The sequence below is a fragment of the Cyprinodon tularosa genome, unplaced genomic scaffold (genome assembly GCF_016077235.1).
Source record: "Cyprinodon tularosa strain WSP-4 unplaced genomic scaffold, ASM1607723v1 ctg177, whole genome shotgun sequence".
NCBI lineage: Eukaryota > Metazoa > Chordata > Actinopteri > Cyprinodontiformes > Cyprinodontidae > Cyprinodon > Cyprinodon tularosa.
This window is the reverse complement of record NW_024038589.1, coordinates 329,845-353,562: the sequence shown is the minus strand read 5'-3', so window position 1 is coordinate 353,562 and position 23,718 is coordinate 329,845. Positions and strand designations below refer to the sequence as shown.

The 23,718-nt window shown below is 39.6% G+C and overlaps 1 protein-coding gene and 1 long non-coding RNA gene across 17 annotated transcripts in view; one reads left to right on the top strand and one right to left on the bottom strand.

The window, feature by feature from the left end:
• The window catches only part of nav3 (neuron navigator 3), a 379,763-nt gene that overhangs the window by 197,460 nt on the left and 158,585 nt on the right, over window positions 1-23,718 (bottom strand). For 8 of the 16 annotated variants that reach the window (XM_038281863.1, XM_038281865.1, XM_038281867.1 and 5 more), the window contains exon 1: window positions 18,902-19,367. The exons of 2 other annotated variants lie outside the window; for them this stretch is intronic. In XM_038281863.1, the coding sequence (XP_038137791.1) occupies window positions 18,902-19,159 (258 nt within the window). In that variant the 5' untranslated portion in view covers window positions 19,160-19,367. Of the gene's footprint in view, window positions 1-18,901; window positions 19,369-23,718 lie in introns of those variants that run through there. 6 more of the 16 variants (XM_038281856.1, XM_038281858.1, XM_038281860.1 and 3 more) reach the window with 1 other exon arrangement.
• On the top strand, window positions 18,797-23,570 carry LOC119781418. Its single transcript, XR_005280568.1, has 2 exons — window positions 18,797-19,547; window positions 22,916-23,570. It is a non-coding gene; the product is annotated as an uncharacterized LOC119781418 (long non-coding RNA).

Sequence of the window (23,718 nt, the reverse complement as noted above, 5' to 3'; positions counted from 1 at the left end):
GTTAAAAGGTTAAGGACAGCCTATTAGCCACCATGGCTTAAGCTGATCAGAAACTAGTAGATGCTCTTCCAGCATCCAAGTCCAGAGAGACAAGAATTTGATTAGGCAAACTGATGGACATTGACCATAGTTATTGCAAAAGGAAGTTCATGATGATTTGGCCATTTTATGGAATGAAACAGAATAGTTTTAATGAGAAGATTGGTCAAATATTTGGTCAAGATTGAATATAAAACCTTGCTACAGACAACAGAAGGTTTCACTGCAATTTATATAGTGATAATTTATCCAAATCCAGTTCTTAAGATGATTTTAGTAATGCTGGAACATCAATCCATGTAATAAACTCCAAAATGTTAAGCTCCCATTTCTTTTGCAGATTGTATTCACAAGTCTGGAGGAAGACTAAAGAGGCATAGAAGTGATGCTAGACGTCTTTTGGAAAGTTTTCAGTCAGTGGTAATTTGGTGTGCTGGTTCTGGTCCGCTGAATTTTCCTAGATCTACAGTCAAAGTAGCCCTCTCCCTGGAAACAATACTTCCTGCTTCCTTCTGCTGCAGAGATTTATGGGGATGCTGATTAAATGTCCCTGTTACAATTCCATACTGCTACATGTACCAAAAGTTGATTCAATGACCATAGTGTCAGTGATAATAACTGGCCGGCAATCCAGCCTTACCCATTGAGAACCTATGGAGAATTGTCAGGAAAGGATCAGACACCAGAACCAACAATGCAGATGAACTGAAAGCTGATATTAGAGCAATCTTGACTTCAATCACAGCTTTGGGGAACCACAGACGATGGGGTCCGTGCCACACTTCACTGATGCAGTAATAAAGGCTAAATGAGGCCCAACTAGGGGTTGAAAGCGCAGAAATGAATATACCTTTTTTAATGGTGTTATGATATATTGAAACACACTAAATTTGGGATATAATGATCTGAATTACAAAAAAATATTTACTCTGAAATTAAAAACCATGCAAATAATATTGAATTATTTCCACAATGTCTTTTTTTCTTTAGATAAAACTATAGGTTCCTTGTTTAAGTTCATTGCTCTCGGCATAAAGAACCTTGTCTACAGAACAAAAAGCTCCTAATCAAGCTATATATTTTCAGACCCCCACCCCATTTCCACTTCCTCTCCAGCTTTGATTATTTTGCATAAGATATGGCCTAAAGCCAGACTGAAACTACAAGGTAATGTTAATCTTATACTGCAGGTTTCTGCTGTAAGAGCTGCTATTCTTCCGCTTCCACAGGCACACACATTTCCATTCAACCATCATAACTTTATGTTAACATCCCAGACTTTTGAAGGTCTGAAGTCTGGGATCTAAGAACTTTTAACCATTTTAGCCTTTTTAGCCCGTCACAATTACAGAGTTTCTTTGTTGGATCCAAAAATTAATTAATAGATGTCCTAGTATACTAAAGCAAGAACTCAGACTGCTTCCGTGGCACAAAATTTAATAGGAGTCGTCATCCAAAAATCAGACTTTTTAATGTCACAACGTGTACGTTGGTGGTTGGCTTTATTAAAAACCATCTGAAAAGTTCTGGAGTGTTGAAAATGTCTTTTCTTTTAGTGATACGGCTCTTTGGTAAAACCAGAACACAAGTTTGCACCCTCTACACAGCCTGATTTTGGCCCCCTCAAGCAATCAAGGATTCAGCTGCATGAATTCTGACAGTGTTAATGCTTGTGTAACTATTTACCTGACAGGAAAACAATGGTAAACAAACCATGGCAAACTGTTATTTTGCTAACGCTACATTCATATAAACACACATACTTGCAAGTCAATTTCTAGAGTGTACCCTTGAGCAAAAAATAGGTATGAAAAGAGGTCCTAATACTGCATTTAGATATAATCTTAAAGACTATTTGAAAGGGACTTGCTCTCTGTGCAGGGGGAAACCTGTCTATCCCATTTCTTCTATTTATTTATGGACAGGATTTCAAGGAGTGGTTGTGGAGATAAAAGTGGAAGATTTTCCAATAAGCCTTTGTTGCAACACTCTCTTTTTGTCATGAGATAATCTAAGCAACTTCATCTCAAACACTATTTGCTAATACCTGCTTCCTCCTTAGCTTGGCTGGGCTTGGCAGAACCCAGGATTAACACAGACTCTGTCATCTGGGCATTTTACTCCCTCCTCCAGTTAAAAGCCATGTGGGAATTCCCGTTGGCTTTGTGGCGCTGTAGCAAGACAAGGAGTCTTCCTCTGTTTCCCAGAAAGAAGAAAGAGTCTACTTTTTTAAGGGACAATGCAGCAAAACGTCAGTTTTGATTACACAATGCAGCAGACAGGAAGTCAAACATGGTAGGGTTGAACTGAGGTGCAGCGTTTGAAAATAAGACAGAGGCTGTCTGGATGGATTAATGGATCCCAAACACTATAACAGAGCATGGTTTCAAAATGAGGGATGGAGCAGACACGAAAGGCAGTCAGTGAAGCTGGGGTAGGAGATGAGGTAAGAGGTAAAACCAATCAGGAGCTCAAAACAGAGCTCTTCCATAACAAGCAGTCAGATCAATGGGTTCAGGAATATGATTTAGAGTCAGGCAGGACGAAAAACCATTCAAGAGATTTTATATACCTTAAAATTATATGAACAGCTACATCGGTATTACAACACAGTAGGCAACTTTTACTAATGTTGTGCAAGTTTAGTTAAAATAACTACCTCACAGTTCAGCTCAACTAAGATCAAAAACCTATAAATTATGTTTAACTTAACTACATTTGGTAAATTAAACCACAATCCTACACAATAAAACCTCAAATTTCACCCTTTAAATGTGTAATTATAATGTATAGAAAGAAATGAAAAGTACCAGATTTAGTCAAGGCATACTGGATGTGCAGTAAAGCCTTTATTTAGCCAAATTAGACAGAACTTCAGAAACATACAGGTACATTCAGGTTCTGCTCAAAAGATATGTATAAATAAATATTTCTTACAATATTCCCCAAGATAGCTTGGATGCTAATTCTAAGTGGACGTGGCTGACAGACTTCTTTGTCAAGTCCTGGTAAGTTTGCACAAGAACATTTCATTCTTTCAGAGTCTTCCTTTGTTACTTTATAAAAATCTGCCAAGCGCTCTGCAAAACTGCCGTCAGAAATACAAGTAGATGAGTCTGAATCCTACAGACTAGTACTAGCAGTAGACATGCTGGTCTATCATGCCGTTTGCCATAATAAGTATCATAAAACCTGACTTTATCCAGTGACAAGTGTCGTTATCAAACATGATCACGTTCATCACTTCAAAACTGATCTGTTTAATTCACCGTTCACAAAAATATGAAAGTATTTAGTGAATGCGTTCATGCACATCTCTGACTGATTTCAGATTATTGACCAACCTAAAAGGAAACGCTTCATAATGCAAATATAAATACTGAACCCTATTAGACTTATTATTGAAAACTACTCTTTTTTATAAGGATGTCATTTCAAATAAAGAAACAAAAACATATGCATCTATGTTCTTTTTTTTTTTAACAAAGATTCTATCTAAAGCATTAGATAAATTTTTTAAACCCTATTTATTTTTTTGTAATAAGCTTTATAAAATGTTTAGTTCATTTTAGTAGAAAAGGTTCTGGCATTGGCCTGTCAACACATGGATCATGTTATAAGTCACAACTTATTGTCATGTCATTTCCAGCCTGCTGTTGAGTCTGACATTAAAGAGAAGTGGAACATAAAATGGTAGCACTATCAGCACTTCAGATCACAACTTTTTAAAACCAATGCTTACTCATTTAGGGTAAGATTTAGGGTGGAATAAAAAAATCCCCCTAAAGGCTAATTGCATCATCCTAACTGTTAAAAAAAAATAAACCACAGGTTATGTTTTTTTCTTTCCAATTAACTTTTTTGCCCTATACTGTGTTTCATGGATGACTCAAATTGGTGATGATTTTCTTGTTTTGTTGCAAATCAATTTCAGCTCACTGTCACAACAACTAAGACCAAACAGCTGGAAAATCAAACATTCTTTAAAGGAAAACCCTCTAAAAAGAAACAACAACAAAAAACAAAGCTGTTAAAGTCCAATTCAAGCCTTCAGGAATTTTTTTTTTAAAAGTGGGAGTGTTGGCCTTTGATCCCCACATTCTGCACTCTGGGACTCTGTTTTCCAATGTGAGTTCAATAAAGTTCTGTTATTATTATCAATTATTATTATTATTTATGTGGGATTAACAACACTAGCCAGTAAAGAAACTAAACTCCAGTGTACATGAGGAGTCAGATTCTTTGTGAAATGTCCCTCTAGTTGAAGATGAGAGACCACTGAAGAGAGGATAGAGAAGCGCAGACCATTTATTCACAAATACACCAACTGACATCAATGATCCGCATATATGGACAACTATAAGCCAAGGCTGTTTGCAGGATTCATCAGGCTGATATTTGCCCATTATACATTTATTGACACATTACTTTACCAAATAATCAACAATAAGAAGAGTTATTAGATATTTAAATCATATGCTTATTGAAGGTAAATGTAAACTCATAACTGATTAGTTAAGGGAATCGCTTCATATTCACTTGTATTGTATTGTACAGTACTGCCCAGAATGTGACTTAGAAAACTTTCAGGTATCAGCCTAAAGGATGAAAAATGACTCAGATAGCACTGATGGCCTCTGGCGCAGCTCACCGCATCCCAAGGACACTCTCTAAGAGACCAACATTAGGCCAGACGCCAAAAATTTCACAACATACATATAAAGTATTTTAGCCTGCGGAACTCACCATTAAAATGTGGAATTTGAGGCTAATCACAAAACCCCAAATGCAATGTGAATACTGTAAAATCAAATAAAAGAACCATTTTATTAGTGAACAAATGAGATAATCACATTTTGTTATTTATGTTTACTGCCTGTACTTTTTGCCTTAGTTGTTTTGATGGAGAGTGGATCTGAGCGTCTTGTATTGACAAGCTGCCACTGCATGTAATACAGTAACCCTCTAAGTCTAAACTGTGAAAATAATGCCACAAGCTAACTGTTAGCTGCTGACTCCACGTAAATTGCTTCAAAACAAAAAAACACATAAGAGAAAGAGTTTTTTTAAGTAAAAGTAGAAAGAACTACAAAGACAGATGTTGGCTGAGGGTAGTGATGAATCTAAACTGGAGGTTTAACCAATCTAAGAAACATGTATCCTTGTCTGAGTAACTGGTCTAGTATAAGCCAATACCAAGTCCAAACACAAAAAATTTTTTTTTGTCCATCAATTTTAGCCTGGGGGCTGGTTGGTGTTCCCAATTTATTAATAGAAATAAACAACAGTGAGACGTTAAAAATAAGCAATTAACAAGCTTCTCATGCTGTCCTTTTTAATACCTTACAAATGCATTTAAAGAGGCAAAGTTTTCTCTTTCCTTGCACGCTAATGAGGTTATTTTTTAAGATGTAAAAAAAAAAAAAAGTAGTTTTGTCAATTATTAATGATAATTTGTATAAAATGTTATTGGTGTTAACAGCAATGTCATTTTTATCTACTTATGGGCTTAATTTACTTAGCCGTGCATTCATTATGGGTGTGCACACCTGTAAGAAGAGGTCTATAGCTCTTTGTGGTTCCAGATGTGCGCCACAACAATAAATAGATGAAAACACATCAGCTATGATCTTATAGAAGGACACAAGGGTTCAGTGTGCAATATTTTCCATTGTTGTTCGCAGGCCCAATTCACAGAGTTCAAAAGTTCACAGCTTGCTATGTGTGGCCTTACACTGTCCACATTCAACCAATGGTAACCAATTACATTTTTCAGCACCACAAAATTTGGCAATCCCTAACGTAGACAAATTCCACCTGAGAAAGCTGGAAATAGCCAGTTTAAACCCCACAGACTGCATCTCTGTGGCCTTGAGCCAGACCATTAGCCCCGGACTACACTGGGGGCAGATAAATGTTGGTATAATGTACACTTTACTTAATGTACACTGACTAATTAGGTGGAAAGTCATTAGAAAGGCCTTTCTCTAGACAGATGAGACCAAAGCATAGACTTTTGCCCATAACACACACAGCACTCTTTGGCCAATCAGCAATCAACCACCTCATACCAACAGCTAAGCATGGAGGTAGCCACAATCAGTGCCTTGGCACCATTCCTCTGTATATTTGGATTCAAAAGTAAAACAATATGAGCAACAGATTTGGTAGAAATAAGAAGTTGGCCAGATTTGTATTTTTGTACAGTTAAAGTGAGATGTGAGAGATTTTAGAGAGAGGTAGAGATTATTTTGAATAGACATTTTCCAGCAATGTTTTCTGACATGCCTTTGGAGTATAACATAAGGGCTTAATGGAAAAGTTTTCATGCTCTCTTGAGGGGATTTTGTGAATAAACGGGCTATAGAGGAGACGGAAACAAATGTATGAGTTACCTGAATGCAAGCATCAGAATCTCACTTCTGTCATATTGTTTTCACATGGCATGTCCTAGCTGACATGATAAAAATTACAATTTTCCTGTGTGCAGAACATCCAGTAAAACCTTGCTCCAATACTAATCTGTAGTCTGTGCTGCCTGTACTTCCTGTTTATTACAGCCAAGCAAAACACCCAAGCTAGGTTAATACTGTCTTAATTTTTCAACAGCTGTGCTAAAATTTACACAACATTTGGATTGAAAGACAGCTAACAAGTCGTAGAATACTCATCAATCATCTAACTGTTACGGTAAACACCTGAGCTCACCCAACCCTGTTCCTCAGGGACTCCTGTCCTGCATGTTTCAGCTGTTTCTTTGTTGCATCACACCAGAAAAAAATCGATTATTAACAAAATAATGAATTATTAAAGGTTTCTGCATCACCTGATTGCAGAAGAAGAGCAGTAATTTCAATCAGGTGTGCTGGAACAGAGACATATCTAAAACTAGCAGGGCTGGGGTCCCTGATGACTAGCGTTGGGAACCACTGCCCTACCTGGCGACAGTTGCGTTGGATGTAGGAGTTTGCCCTGAAATCGAAGGATTGGCTCGGACATTCACTGTCGTTGTGTCCTTGGGCAAGACACTTTACCTGCATTGTCTACTGATGGTGGTCAGAGGGCCCGGTGGCGCCAGTGTATGGCAGCCCTTCTGTCAGTGAGACCCAGGGCAGCTGTGGCTACAATGTAGCTTGCCACCATCAGTGTGTGCGTGAATGGGTGAATGACTGAATGTAGAGTGTATATAAGTACAGACCTTTTACCATTTACCCCATAATGCTCCCCTCTCACTTTAACCATCTGTAGATTCTCATTCAAGTCATAAACAAACTTTCTTGGTGGTATCTTCATTTCCTCCTACCTGAAAGATGCATTTTCATCACCCTTTATCCACTGTATCCACCATTCCTCTTCTGCACACCATCCCAATCTTGTCTCTCTAACTTTCTCTCTAGATTGCTCTACCTTAGCTATTGGTTCGCTGTATTAACTCATAATTCTGTTCCATTTGGGCTCTTCAGATGAGCTCTCTACTTTACATCTTGCTTGCACCACCGTCTTTTACAGCTCAAACTCAGAAAACATCTCACTTTCTGACACCCCCGGAAAAAAAGTATTCTAAAAATCAAATAGTAATTCCTTTACTTTAAATCCAGGTAGGGATGCCATTTAGTTAAAAAGACCTTTGGTTTTTGATAATAATAATTTTACAGTATTAAGGGGGGACAGTCTTTAGTCATTGTTGACCCACAGGTTACCTCTTGCTTCCAATAGGACATTGAAGCAACTTGCTCCTGAGTAAGTCATGAGTCAATACAACAGAGACAACTCAGCCGACCCAAAACATCAGTCTCTACATTCCTAACGGCGACCCAGACACAGGTCTGGCTGTCGTTAGCGTGTGTTGCGTGATGTATTAACATGTTTGTTCCCACTCCATACATGGCTGGATGCTTCACTTACAGCTGCGTTACTCCTCGTTTGATGTGCAGCAGAGACACTGTGCGGTTTGGAAAAAGGGGGTCGACTGATCAGTAGGAAAGATGGGAAAGTGATCCATTCTTTTGAAAAGAAAAGGTTATCTGCGACAGCTGGAAAAAACAGGACAGCACCAGGTGTGTTCCAAATCTTCCCATCAGCCTTTGTCGTTAAATATTTCTTCAGACAAAAAAAAAGATGAATGGAAAAAAAGGTGAGCAGGAAAAAAAGAGAGGAATACGAGGAGAGGAAAGAAGTTAAAAGGTCAAAGGAAAATACCAGTAAGTGTATTGAAAGGTGGACGGAATAAGAAAAAAGTTCCAGTCAAAGGAAAAAAAAAAAAAAAGGAGACTAACAGAGGAATGCTGGGAATGGGTAAGAGCAAAGAGACAGTGACAGAAAACTGAGTGGAAAACAGAACTGCTGGAAAAGAAGTCACAGAAGGAGAATCAAAAGAAAACAGAACCCACTGACAAACTGACACCTGAACAGAGACAAATGGGAAAAAAACTGAGCTGGAGGAAAAGATGGATCACAATCACCCCACACTCCAAACAGCCTCTGTGGGTGTGTGTGCATGTCTTTACTGACTCACTGCAAGGTAACAACCTGTAGGCATCAAGTACGGTGGAGCTTAGAGTTCTTAGTATATAAGTTATGGTTCCAAAAAAAACAAGACGAAAATAAACACTTTACATTTTAAGTCAGTACTGGTAAAGATCCACTGTAGAGTCAGCATCTGGTTACTGGGAAGAAGAACCAGGCATGACTCTTAAAAGGATTAAAGAAATCATTGCAATAAATCTAGCCTACTGTTGCTGATTATTTCTGTTTCTTTTGATTGATGATCCGTACTTCAGATGCAATATTTGCTGAGTCAAACACTTGCAACAGAAGTTTCTTAAAGATGAGATTGATTGGATTACAGCAAAATAATGTTTAAAAAGTTCAAGAAACAAAATCTCAACAAATGACTGTTGACTGTGGAATGTGAAATGGACCAGATCCTGACCCTCCATGAGTTGTTAAAGGGTTAATGGGAGATAGATTGACCAGTTTTGGCTAACTTCACAGAGACATTTTGCTTGTGACGATATGGAAGTTTAAGGTGCAAAAGCTCAATGTAAGCGTCTAGATCTAGTCAGTTTTTGTTCAGTTGGGATTCTGCTCATTTTATTACCTCAGAGGAATCTGCATGGAGTGGTTCTAAGTCAAGTCTGACGAGGTCATAATTGGCATTAGCACCTCTGAACTCACAGATATAAAGCAGAAAAACGGACAACTCTGTCCAGGTCAAGTCAGAAGCTTCGTGTCAAACAAGAGAGCAATTCTAGGATATCCAAAGTAATGGAGATTGGATGTACGGCTGATCAGACATTATACACTGCTCCATTCAGTGATGGAGGTGCGAGAGGAAACTTTTATACAGGCAAATTGAATGTGAGTTAGAACATCAATTTGCCTTTCATATCCTTGAATAAGCTTTGCCTGATAAGTGGATGGACTATGCTTACAGATCAGATAAGTAGCTCTCTAATCAGCAGTGGATTTTAAAGAAGAACTGCTGCTCTTCTAGAGCAGCGGTCCCCAACACAACAGACCGCTATATGTCAGACAATATTTTCACAGACCGGATTTTTTCAGTCGTTGCACGCAGCTACGGCTCGCACTGTACAGTGAGTTCACACTGCACGATGTATGTGCAGCACAACGGTCTCATGCGATCTACCTGCTCACACTGTACGACTAAAAACCACGTGGGACTCAGCTCCGCAGTGAGATAGAGCTGCTATGACTCGTCTATCCTAAAGCCAAACAAATAGAAGGGGATTATGAAGCTCAGTGTAGTGAAACGCGCTGCCTTGGCAATTTGCGCAATTTTGTGCTAAAGGCCCTAAAAATGAAAGGTGACAACATATTTGGAAAAAGGACATGGCTGAGCTAATGTGGCTACTATGGTCTGTCAATTTTAAAGAAAGAACTCAATTTTACGCATTGCACCCCTGCCATGCTGCTGTGTTTACAGAAGAATGCTTGTTTACGCACTGAGCGATTTGCCCATGACGGTCACGATTCCTGATCAGTAGGTGGTTGTGAGAGGCTGATCCCCCCTCGTAACCCCCTGTACACTACACGACTCATGACGTACGATCAGACTGAAAGTCGGCCCGTTCTAAAGATTCTCGCACGACTGGAAAATCGCCCCGAAAATCGCACAGTGTATGCCCGGCTTTAGGTATAATTCAGAAGAATTTAGACTCATGGGGAAAGTCAGAACTTACCTGAGGTTACTAGGGCTGAGACAAGTTATTGGATTAGTCATGATTAGTCGATTATTGAAATAATCGATTACTATAGTAAACAATTAATCATTAACGGGAGTGCAGAGCCTCTAAAACATGCCTTTAGCTGACAGAGCAACACACCTTGAGTAGCAATTATACCAAAAATATATGTAAATATTTTGCATTTAAGGTAAAAAAAAAATATCTTTTTCGTCTGTCAACATGCTCTATCCAGAAGTCCTCAAGTGAAAACGTTTTAATTTCACCTGGTTTAATTTAATAAAAAGCCTCCTTAAAGGAACCTTTGATTATCTGATTATTGATCGATTTATCAAAAAATTAAATCGTCAGATGAATGTATTTGCAAAATAATTGTTAGTTGCAGCCTTAGTATTTACCACAACACACTCTTCTGTCCAGAGAATGCCAATTTGTTAAGAAACCACCTCGGTGTTGTTGCTGTACATCCCATTTTCTAAACGCATAATACATGTTTGTTTAGCATGCGTCTTCCTTTACTATTTAAGCATCAGATCTGGAAGGTATCTTTTATTAGGTCAGACTCCTAAAACGCCTAAATAGTTTTAACATTTGAATAGCTTTTTTTCATTTGGAGGATGATTTCTCCAACATCTGTAACAACAAAGATGTGAGGAAGTGATTAATTCCCATTGAAATACCTCCACTTGACTGATGCATTCCATTTTTCAGCTTTAGTGCAAAACTGAAATGTTATAAAAACATAACCAGTTAATTAGTAAAGCTCTGGTTTTGTTCCTACATGCTTCCACCAGTGAAGGGTATTTTACTTAGAATTTCATTCAACCAGAAAAATACAATTCATTGTAGTTTTCTTGCTGCTGAAAAGCTGTATTGGAACTCATTTTACAATGAGTCTAATTTGTCTTGAAGTGTGCCTGAACTTCCAGAGTAGAGTATTTTTAACCCGGGTGGCTGTACTGTAAACACCGGCCCCTCTGTGTGTTCTTACTCTAAGATTTAAACACTGCGGCCAACTGCAGACTCCCTGTGGGACACGAGGCAATGATATAGTGTGTGTCAGACAAGAAGCCTGAAAGATGTAGGGAAAGGAAACAATGGAACAGCTTATTCTGTCTCAGATACTTTCCCAATTTTTGCCCACTGGTCATTAGGAAATCTCACTAGAGAGGAACTAATGCAAACAAATCTAAGTAAATCAAATCTGTGGTGGCTAGGGCTTATGTTAAGGTATTTAGATATTTTTTGTTGGGTTTCTTGGTTTAATTTGATAATCTTATGCTTAAAATGATGTTTTAGAACAAAACTCATTCCATGATGGGTCAGAGGAAGTGAGCCAGGGGGTATTCTGTTATCAAATTTGCTCTGATTGGCTGAACATACCATAGACTTGTTGACCTACAACTGCAATAATGTCACAGCTGCAGGAATAAACTGTTGTCCAGAGAGGATCTGGAAAATCAGAGCAGATGTCTGAGAACTAACAAACAAGCATCCTAGAGAAGGATACGAGGTGCACTCCATTGCCAAGGTGTTAGCAATCACTTCAGACAATATTTGTAGTCTTTAAAACAAAAATCCAGGCCGGTATCATGTACAAATTTATCACAGCATTAACTTCCAAAGGTTAGTCAACTCTGACAGCATTGTCTCAAGAATAGGATTATCCTGACAGAAGTCAATGAACAAAGCTTACTATTGATGCCCTACTAGTCCGTTTTTTATCTTTAGGGTTTAACTAAACTACGTAAATGTACCTTTCTCTTCCGACAGCATCCTCTCTTATCCAACTCATTTTGAGGTAGTCGAACCAAGTTATTTGGCCTTTAATAGACACAAGCTAATGCTACACACATTGTGGTTGGGAAAGAGGTTTGTCTTGCAGCATCTGTGTGTAGCTTTCTGGGGTTGTTTTGTGCCTGGAAAGTGTTTTTGTAAACTACAATGTACTTTGAATACAATAGAATGGATCAATACAATTCATGTACTTGTAGATATTTTAATTTCAGCATAGAGTAAAGAAAAACCAATGGCTCAAGGCTTTGTGAATGGTTCAGCTGTAAATATATCCATTAGCTTATTAGAATTCACACTTTCCTCTAGTGACAGCTTTCCTTCCAGATATGGAAGTAAGCACCCCCCCCCCACCCCCCATGGCCAGAACGTGCTCAGACATCCTCTTAAACTGATCTGGATTAATCCATTTCCTCCTGCTGCAACAAGCTGGCCATCCTTGACTCCATCTGACCTCTCTGTTGTTTCACCAGTGTCATACGTTTCCATCATTGTGTTCCCACCACTTAACATTTGGCGGCATGGAGTCAAATGCAGTGCTGCCCCTCCCCAACTTGTTGCTTCTCACTTAACTTAACGCAAACAGATTTATGACAGCAAAAGGATGATGAATCCCCAACATTAAGTATCTCCACAGCCTGATGGTCCCACCACCATGTTTTACCATGATTTTGTGAAAATCATCTACTGATCCATGCCTTGACACCATTAAATGAACAATTCTCTCATAGAATGCTAATAGTGGCCAATTTGTTTCTCAGAATCAAGATGGATAACAGGTTGCTTCCAGTTATTGGTATGAAATCACCTCAAACAGAGATAGTCAGTGTGGAGTCACCAAGTCATGCCTTGTATTTGTTCTGCCCAGCCACTAAACCAGGAGAGTCCAATCAGCACAATTTGGTTCAATTTGCAGGTCAGACTCACTGTCAGTACCCATATCTGCCCTCAAACTTGCCTTTTTCATAACTTTCAAGAAGACACAGGCAAAATAAGACCACCTGTTAAGCTGGAGTGAAAATTGCATGTTTGGAAATGGAACATCGGGGTAAACACTGTGATACTGGCGTATGTGCATGGGAAAGTTTGCATTTAAAGATATCAAAAGAATGTTGGAACCCATAAAACAGTAGATATAGAGGTGAAAACCGTGCAAACAGAGAGACAGAAATATGAAGAGAGTAAGCACACACAGTAAGGGCCACCCAGAAAAAGAACCACTATTGTTTACATTCTACCCATTCAAGTCACTGGACCAGTGACACTTCACCCAACTGCACTTAGTTTAAACATGCTCATTTAGTAGTGCAGAGGTCTATCTGGACAGGAGCAGGAAATGCACCAAATGAGAAAATACACAACAAGAGGTCCGGATTGTTTTCTGCAGTAATTAGAGCATCCTCTGCACAAACACAAACATACAGGTGCTGGTCATAAAATTAGAATATCATGAAAAAGTAGATTGATTTCAGTAATTCCATTTAAAAAGTGAAACTTGTATATTATATTCATACATTACATACAAACTCATATATTTCAGATGTTTATTTTGTTTAATTTTGATGATTACAAATGACAACAAATGAAAATCTCAAATTCATCATATCAGAAAATTAGAATATTACTGAAGACCAATAAAAACAAAGGATTTATAGAAATGTTGGCCAACTGAAAAGTATGAACATGAAAAGTATGAGCATGTACAGCACTCAGTATTTAGTTGGGCCTCCTTTGGCCTGTATTACTGCAGCAATGCGGCGTGGCATGGAGTCGATCAGTCTGTGGCACTGCTCAGGTGTTATGATAGCCCAGGTTGCTCTAATAGTGGCTTTTAGCTCTTCTGAATTGTTGGGTCTGGTGTATTGCATCTTCTTCTTCACAATACCCCATAGATTTTCTATGGGGTTAAGGTCAGGAGAGTTTGCTGGCCAATTAAGAACAGGGATACCATGGTCCTTCAACCAGGTACTGGTAGCTTTGGCACTGTGTGCAGGTGCCAAGTCCTGTTGGAAAATGAAATCTGCATCTCCAAAAAGTTGGTCAGCTGCAGGAAGCATGAAGTGCTCTAAAACTTCCTGGTATGTGGCTGCGTTGACCCTGGACCTCAGAAAACACAATGGACCAACACCAGCAGATGACATGGCACCCCAAACCATCACTGACTGTGGAAACTTTACACTGGACTTCAAGCAACATGGATGAAGTGCCTCTCTTCTTTTCCTCCAGACTCTGGGACCTTGATTTCCAAAGGAAATGCAAAATTTACTTTCATCAGAGAACATGACTTTGGACCACTCACCAGCAGTCCAGTCCTGTTTCTCTTTAGCCCAGGCAAGAGGCTTCTGACGCTGTCTGTGGTTCAAGAGTGGCTTGACACAAGGAATGCGACAGCAGAAACCCATGTCTTTCATACGTCTGTGTGTGGTGGTTCTTGAAGCACTCACTCCAGCTGCAGTCCACTCTTTGTGAATCTCCACCACATTTTTGAAGGGGTTTTGTTTCACAATCCTCTCCAGGGTGCGGTTATCTCTCTTGCTTGTACACTTTTTTCGACCACATCTTTTCCTTCCCTTCGCCTCTCTATTAATGTGCTTGGACACTGAGCTCTGTGAACAGCCAGCCTCTTTAGCGATGACCTTTTGTGTCTTGCCCTCCTTGTGCAAGGTGTCGATGGTCGTCTTTTGGACAACTGTCAAGTCAGCAGTCTTCCCCATGATTGTGTAGCCTATAGAACTAGACTGAAAGACCATTTAAAGGCTTTTGCAGGTGGTTTGAGTTAATTAGCTGATTAGAGTGTGGCACCAGGGGCCATCAATTTTGAACCTTTTCACAATATTCTAATTTTCTGATATGATGAATTTGAGATTTTCATTTGTTGTCATTTGTAATCATCAAAATTAAACAAAATAAACATCTGAAATATATGAGTTTGTATGTAATGTATGAATATAATATACAAGTTTCACTTTTTAAATGGAATTACTGAAATCAATCTACTTTTTCATGATATTCTAATTTTATGACCAGCACCTGTACACACAGGATCAACAGGATGTTTTTTGTTCATCAAGTGAGCGAGTGTGTCTGGCACCCGTCTCCCTCTTTGGTGAATACTTGCGTCCTTTGCAGGAAAACATTTCTTAAACATCAAAGAGCCACAAAAGTAGCCGCTACAACAGTCATGACTTGCTTGAAAATGCTTTTAGATAAGGGCCATGTTTACCCTATGGAGTATAATTTTGTTCACTTGGGGAAGAAAATGGATTAACAGCAGAAAGCTGACTATTTGAAGTAAAAGTAAACAAATATAATGGGTTGTGAATGAGAAAAGTTAAAATATGACTTCCAAATAACTTCATTTAGTTAATCTACACATCAAATATTTGATAAGAGACCTTAATTTGGAGAAAACCTCAAAACTCATGATATACAATCCAATACCATCAAAGTGTCTAGACCCATGAAAGCTTCTTCATTGCCTGTTATCCTTCTGTGCCACTAGCAGTGAATGATGTGAATTGTCAGCGTAAGCAACAACAGCAGGAATCCAATGTCTCACCTTTTTCCTCATTTGCATCAAGGATAGCAAACGAGAAAATTTGACAGTTTTAAATCATGAGGAGATTAAGAGTACTGTAAGCCTTTGATGAAAGAAGCTGTTGCACAGTACCATCAAAGACACGGAAGGCTTGTTTAGTGGCTTAATTATGATCAATACTTACCTGGAATCTAAAAGCAATGCAAAAACTGCAACAATTTTCTTATTCTTTCAACCTTGATAACAACTGGTTCTCTTAGGGTATGTAGCATCCTTGATGCTAGCTCACCTTACTAATTTCTGTGTTCTCAGATCATTTATCAGTCAAATTTTGCATACAAAATTACTATTTTTTCTGTAAAAGTTCAAAAAAATCCACTGGACTTGGTTTCCAAGATTTGAAGACATTTCACCACCTCCAGGAAGCTTTCAAATGTCTGGATTCGCAGTGAGTTTGAGTCTATATATAGACAAGGCTTGGCATTGCTTGGAAACATGCAAATGGGAACCGATTAGTGGGTCGTTTGGTTCCATTGTTAGCCCGTAATATCTGAAACCTGTCTATGATTCTGAAGGTCGGTCGTTAAAGGGGGGATTGTCTCCTGTAATACCTGAAACCTGTCTATGATTGTTAAGGGTCGGTCGTTGAGGAGGTATTACTATTTAAGATGACAAGGGCGGTTCTGTTCATTGTTTATGTCATTAACAATGAACTGTGACATTAGACATTGTCAGATATTTCTCCAAGTCTCCTTGTGGTTGCAAGTCGCTATTAAACACTGTTCAAAAGACTTTTCCTCCAGCTTTTATTGTCATTACACTGTCACAAGTACAGAGCAATGAAAATCACTCTCTGCATTTAACCCATCCCCTTGGGTTGCCATCATGTGGTGCCCAGGGAGGAGAGTGGGGTTAAGGGTCTTGCTCAGGGATCCAGAGTGGCAGTCTGTGGGAGTGGGCCTCAAACTAAGAACCTGAGGATTCCAAGCTCTATGCCCTTACCGTTAGGCCGCCACTCCCCTGAAAAGATTCCCTACAACTTTCGTCTTTACACATACAAAAATAAACTGTTCTTCTCCAGGGAAAGTTTAAAAATTTCAGCAGTCATATTTTGTCATCCTGCTTCAGAGTTGCATGTGTTGCCACGTGACTCTGCTGGTGAATCGTTTATCCCCGGTTATAATAAAACCGATTAAAGAACTCTAGTCTTAAGTCATTCTAAGGCACGTCTCTGCTACGGGTCAAATCCCATATTTACTCAGCAAAAAGGTGGAAATTTCCAGCGCAGCATTCAGAAATGTTGGTGGGGAGCTTCAACCCTGGAAAATACGACTAAAGTAAGGATGAACTGAACCTTTGGCAAACAAGCCACCACTTGCTGGCACTATTGTATATGCAGAGGTGGGGGTTGCATGTGAACAAACAAGCAGGGACTCAGATTTTGCACCCCTATACACACACACACACACAAAGACAGTCCTACACTTGATCCTGAGTGATATTTAAACCAAACAAGGAGGGTTGGTGAATTTCAACAAGTGATGAAATACATTCAGTCCATCCTCTGAAAGACAGGAGAGTTCATAGGTTCTTAAAGGATACAGAACACAATTAGACAGACTAATTACTCCTCCATACCACCCATTCCTTAACCACACTGACAGGCTGGGGCAGGTTGGAGATTTTCTCCTGCCCACGGTAACTGATTTCATTTCAAAGGTAATTAAGCCAATGCTCATTCAATGGAAATTTAAACAGCAAGGAATATTAGGTACCGGTATTGGGAAAAAAACAAAACAAACAAATGATAGGTTTGCACACTGTTTAAAACTGCGTTAATGAGGATGATGGGCTAACGATAGAGTATATAAGAACATAACATAAGTTCTTTCCTGTATTCATTAAATTCGATGAGAGAGATTTGAATTTGATGCTATATTTGAAAATATAGACCAATTTCTTTCAATCAATGAATCAATAAGTCACATTTTGTTTTTCAAATATTTTTATGCAGTTAAATGTGCAATAAATGAAAAATGTGCAATAAATAAAAAATCATGGGCCTAAAAAGAAAAAGAACTTAATCAATCAATAATGCCAGGAAATGCTAAACTGATTATTATTAGTTTAATACGCAAAACTGTTAGGCTGAGATGACTTTACAAGCTTAGCAGCCTTTTGAATTTTCAATATTCAGATTAATATAGTATCTGGTTAAAGATGTTTGTTATTACAATTCTTTTCAATCGGCACACTAATATGACTAGCTGTTAGCCTTAAAGCGCTCTGAGTATTTGCTCAATCTTTAACTCTTCGTCTGGTAAATAGGAGCATCTAGTGGGACCAGTTAAAAACAAAAATATTTAAATTTATTTCACAAAATTGAGTTTTAAATTAAAAGTCGTGATCATACTGTTGGTTTAGCGACATGTTAATGATGGACTCCCATGACCTCTAAGCTCAGGCTGCAGTAACCCTGCAGGCGAGGTGGACTCGGTCACAGACATGCTGGGAGGATTTAACAGCGGTAGCATGGACTCGTAGTTGTGTTTCCCTCGGGCCAGGAGAAAAATCTGCACCTTTGTTCCAATGCCCAAAACACAATCCAGATTTGAAAAACAAAATGTTTTTTTTCTTTCCGGTTTATTTTGGTATAAACACAAAGAGCTGACGGCTGTGGACAGGTGGAGGAAGGAGCAGAGATTAGCTAACCAAACAGGAAAGTATCAGCTTGCGCTCTGACAGCTCTGAAAGTGGGATGGCTGCTGAGCTGATGAAAGCATTTGGCGCGGAGGTTTGAAATCTCCTCCCTCCACTCCTCTGCTGCAGCCTTAGAAAGTGAACCAGAAAAAAACTGGAAAAGGGAAGGCTTGGGCCATTTTAAGAACAGATTCAATGGAGTCAAAACATGCTTCAGGAATGATAGATCTGCAGTGAACTGTATTTGAAACATATACAGGCATGTTCGATAAAAAACAGAGAGAGATGTTCTCTACATCTGAAAAGGTTCCTGGATATTAAAATCTTTTAATTCCACTCTATCCCTAAAACAAAGCAAAATGGGCAAATAGATGAGTCACAGACACAGCCAGTTATCCATTAGTCATATACTTTCCCCTCTTAGTTGATGATACGACAAACATCCCAGCACAGCAGAAATGACTCATTGCTGTGTAGAGGTTTGCTTCAGAGGAGGACAGACACCTGCTCCAGTCCAGAGGGAGCAGACAGCCTGACAAGATCACAGACGGTTTGTCCTACAAGTCTGACACCTGCGCTGCCTTGACATCAAACTGATGTGCAACAAGTGTTCATCTTCACTAACCTTGCAGATCTTGCTCTCCTCGGTTTCTGCTTTGGACTTTCCTGCCGGCATCTTTTCCTGCTGGTAGTCCGACCTGACTGAAAGCTGGCAGTTGAGCGCCGGGGCTCCGTCTTTTGCCCTGAGTTCCTGCTGCCGGGCCATGAAGCCCTGCGAGGCGGCTGCTCTGACAGCACTGGGGATAGGGAGGGCAGTGTGCACCGACTTGGTGCCCACTGTGGAGGGTTGCCTTAACTTGGAAGCCACTCCAACTACAGGCATTGTACTTCCCAGGCAACAGCAGTGTGGTGGGAGAAAAAGTTCAAAGAAAACTCCAAAAAAAAGGAAGGCAAATCTGCTGGGTCCTCCTCTAAAGCCTGGCAGAAAAATCTGAGCCAAAGCAAAAGAGAACCTGCAGCTGCCTCTCAGACTGAGAGGAAAGCAACTGCGCTCATTCTGTGGCCTTCAGTAAGGAGAACTCCCAGAAACTGAGAGGGCTTCTCCTTCCTCCTGCTCACTCCCTCCTCCTTCTCCTCCCACATGCAGCCACGGCTCCCTCCCCTTCCCTCCTGTCAGAAATGCACCACGAGAGAGCAGAGCGAAGGGGCGTGAACTCCTCTGGAAGGTACAACAGCCACCATCCGGAAAAACTGATTACGGAGACTCAGCTGTAAGTGTTTGTACAAACTTTAGTCTAAAAATATGATTAAGGAATAAATCAAATAATACTAATATTAAGAAGAATTTGTCAAGAGTTTCTTGAGTAGGCCTACTTTGCAGAAATATTAATGCTTTCTGATTTTTTCTTTTAATTTTTCATTCTACAACCACAACCATCTATGTACAGGATTGCAGTGTTGGGCAAGCTACTTGTCCATTGTAGTGAGCTAAGCTATCAGCTACTCAACAATAAATTAAGCTTCACTACACCAAAGCTACCACCTAAAGAATTATAGCAAGCTAAGTTACACTAATGTGTTAAAAGTAGCTTAACTACATCAGAAGCTACTTAACGTTGTACCAACCTAATATCAATTCAAAATGAGTCTGACACACTAGTTAAAACATTTATTAAAGATCAGCCAATAACATATCACAGTGTAAACATTGCTTTATGATCAGCACATTAAAATAAAAACTGAAGTAATTACTAATAGACAAACTAGTAAACAATCTGATGTTATTAGAACCAAATTAAAGGTACTGTGTAGTGTTCTACACATCGAGACATGGGTATGAGTTTGCATTCAATGGACATCTCTAGGGAAAACAAAACCCTACAAAAGGCATCTTATTTCTTTAGGGTCTCCCTTAGAGAAAACTTCTTCAGACCTCAATTAAACAGTCGATTCAAGTAACAAACTGAAACTGTTTACAAAAAAGGTGAAAAAATAAAGAAGCTAATTAAGTGATATATTTATGTCTCACCATATAATTTTATTTCTACCTACATATTTATTCATTGTGTTTTTGGGGGCAATTAATTGAATGCTTATTTATTTATTTATTGAGCATTTATTTATTTATGTATTTATTTTATATACGGTAGAGCTGTTCCTCCATAAATAAAAAAATCTTATCTGTGCAAAGCCTAAAAACAGATTTATGTAAACATCCTGTCAGGTAAAGTAGGCCATGAAAATACAATATCGAAGTTTCACTACTGCTCTCTAATTAGACTATCTTAGTGGCACATATGGGAGAATTATCCTGCCATAATGCAAGAGCACATCATTTCAATTTGAGAAAAGAATTTCATCTTCTTGCACTCAAAACTTATAATGCTCACACTCAAAACATGGGCTCTCTCTCAAATATTTTCTCTTCTCTCTTTGTTTCTTCTCTCAGATTTAATGCTTCTTGCACAGATATTTTCTCCTCTCGCTTGCCTCCTTCTCTTCACGCACAATCCGCGCTCTGCACGAGTCTCATACACTCGCAAACCCGTAGGCTCTGCTTGCGGATTTTTTTTTTGCTCTCTCAGATTGCAGTTGGATCGTCGCCTAGCAACCATTCCAGCCAATAGAATCACAGGCTCGGAAAGGGTGCGCTTGTTTAACCCTACTGAGTGTGCCTGTGCTACTACACCAGCTGAAACTGCTATTTACAGTAGCTTGTGGCTGATTGTTGTTTCAGAATAGAAAACCTGGTTTCATTTCTTAGTTATGCCCTGGACTTTGTAGCGTTTGTGGACGCTGCGTCGCTACTTGATCAAAACAATAACGTCGCTACAGGAAAGTTACTTCATAAATAAAGCAGCGACGCTACGGTCAAGCTACTGAAAAATGTAGTTAAACTAATAGCTTCGCTACATGTAGCGGCGCTACTGCCCATCACTGCAGGATTGTTGTATTAGTGCGAGAAAATGCATACAAAGTTTTAAGTTCCATGTACAGAAAAAACAAAAAAAATGTTGCATGCATTAAAATCCCTCCAAACTAAATTCTAGCCACAGAAGTCACCTAGATAACCTGGGTGAAACACCTGTGATGCGTCATGAGCGAAGTCTGTACAGGTTGGCAGAACGTAATTGGAGAAAAATAGGTTAAAAAAAATTTGATTCCGAAAATTATTTTTGTTTCATAGAAAATTTGCAAATTTCAGATGTAAAAAAACCACTCAGTGCTTTAAAAACAGTTTCCGAAGTTTAAAATAATGTAAACTTCTTGTTTAAGCTCTTCCTTTCTTCAGTGTAAACCTAAGCCAAACATTCTGTGACCATGTTATTTTGTCAGTCATTATAGTACAAGGACAATCCGTAAAAGCACACACTTGAATCACAACATATGATGGGTCGCAGAATGTTGTTTAACACCTGTCTGTCGGGGAGTGGCAACCACTCGGGTTGGTCTTTGTTTAGCTGGGTGCAGGCGTGCTTGAAGCAAATACAGGGCTGCTTAAAGGTACACTATGCAACCGGTGTTGATTTTCCAGTGAGGCTCCCTCCAGAGGGCGAAAGTAAAAGTGCACTGTCGTAAATATGCACAGCTGTTCTCCTGGTTTCTCCGTCAAGCCAGGCGCGGTTGTTTTGAGCTTAGCAGTGAATGACTAACGCTGCGTTTACACTGGACGTAGCTGGCGCGACAGAAGCAGCGAGTTTACATGCAAAGTCAATGGTTGACGCGCGTCAAGGCGCAGCAAAAGGTCCCGCGGCGCGTTTTGAGCACCAGGCGCAGCGCGTCTGAGCAGCTGAAGCAGCGCGTCGGGTGCGTTTAACGCAGGGAGAGAGACACAGCGCTGATGATCACTCCTCTTAAACAGTTTATTGACGCCTAAATTAACTTAAAATGCAGAAATCTGCCGGCAGAATATGCAGTTTGGATTATTTAGATGAAAAACACCTACCAGCTGCCGCGGTGAACCGCTGCTGATGAAGGGATCCATACTGTCGGCGCCCCGCTGGTATGTGGGGGTCTGAGCGGCTCCGACAGAAAAAATATTGAAGGCAGGATAATAATCTGAATGAACTGACTGCACTGATTAGGTTTTCAGGTGTATTTTCTCACTTAAACACATATTAAAACTACTTTATTCCCACTGATCACAGCAAATATAGCTGCAAGGCAGAGAAAGGATAGTGAAGCTCCTCCCAACGCGCGTCAGACACACTTTTGCACCGCGCAGCCAGAGCAGCAAAGCTGCTTCAGCCGTGCATCAGAACTAACTGGTACAAGCAGCAAAAATGAAGCAGCAGACGCGATTTTGCTGCTTCCGCTGCGTGAACGTAGCATAACTGCACAAAGATTGCCACTGTGCTAGCAACGAGAATGCTTTTAACTGGGGGCGTGTAGCAGTTCTCGCCGTAAAGCAAGACTGACTCTCACGAGACTTCTGAGCCTGTGGGTGCGGGTCGGTGCTCCTGCAGTTGCAAGTGCAGTATTTCCCCCACAGACCACCAGGGCGGCCGAGAATACCTTTGTTCAACCTGAAATGACTCATTTAGTCATCCATAACGTTATGGAACACATTAATTAACTGAAAAATGTTGCATAGTGTGCCTTTAAAGCAGCTCTAATTGAAAAATATTTTTTTCTTTAGGATGGAAAAGGCTGAACTCAAGAACCGAACTGCGATTGTTACAGCACTTCGCTATGGGAGTACATGTCTATTGGGACCAATGCCGGCCCTGGCCTCTCTACAGGTTCTGAAGGAGGTGAGGCAGAAGAAATTGATGATAGACACTCAATAACTTTGCAGAGGTGGAGAAAATTCCTAGTTTCCAGCTGATGTTACATAACTTTCACTGTAAATGCTACTAGAGAATAAAGTAGAGTTCTTCACTTGGGACACGATCCTGCAGACACACTTTCTACAAAAGTCATGTTCAACATGCTATTCACTTGTTTGATTGCAAAGTATACAGGAAAACCTTTATGATTCTCATGTATTCTCATGAGTTCCTGATGGAGAGAACGAGATCCACAAAGCAATCAATTGAAATAAGCAGCCTATAGATTGCTTAGCTGGCCCTAAAATATTGGTTATCATCTGAATAAGGAGAGTAGATGTGACATGAGTCGGAATAAAATCAGTTAGATGTGTTGGTTTACACTTTAGGCCCCCGCCACCTGGTTTCCCTAGGAGATAGGATACCTTGGATCTAACAGGGATGGATGAACGAATGGACAACTAGACAAATTCATTGAACACCTGGATAATTAGCATTATATTTAATAAAGATTTGTTGGTTCCAGTTCTTGTTCTGTTTTTTGTTTTGTTTTTATCTGGCTACGTTTTTGATAAATTCACAGTTTAGGAGAGGTGTTTTTATCAAAAGGGTGCAACATTTACAGTAGGAAGGTTATTGTAGCTTAGAGAACAAGAATCAGGCATACAGCAGT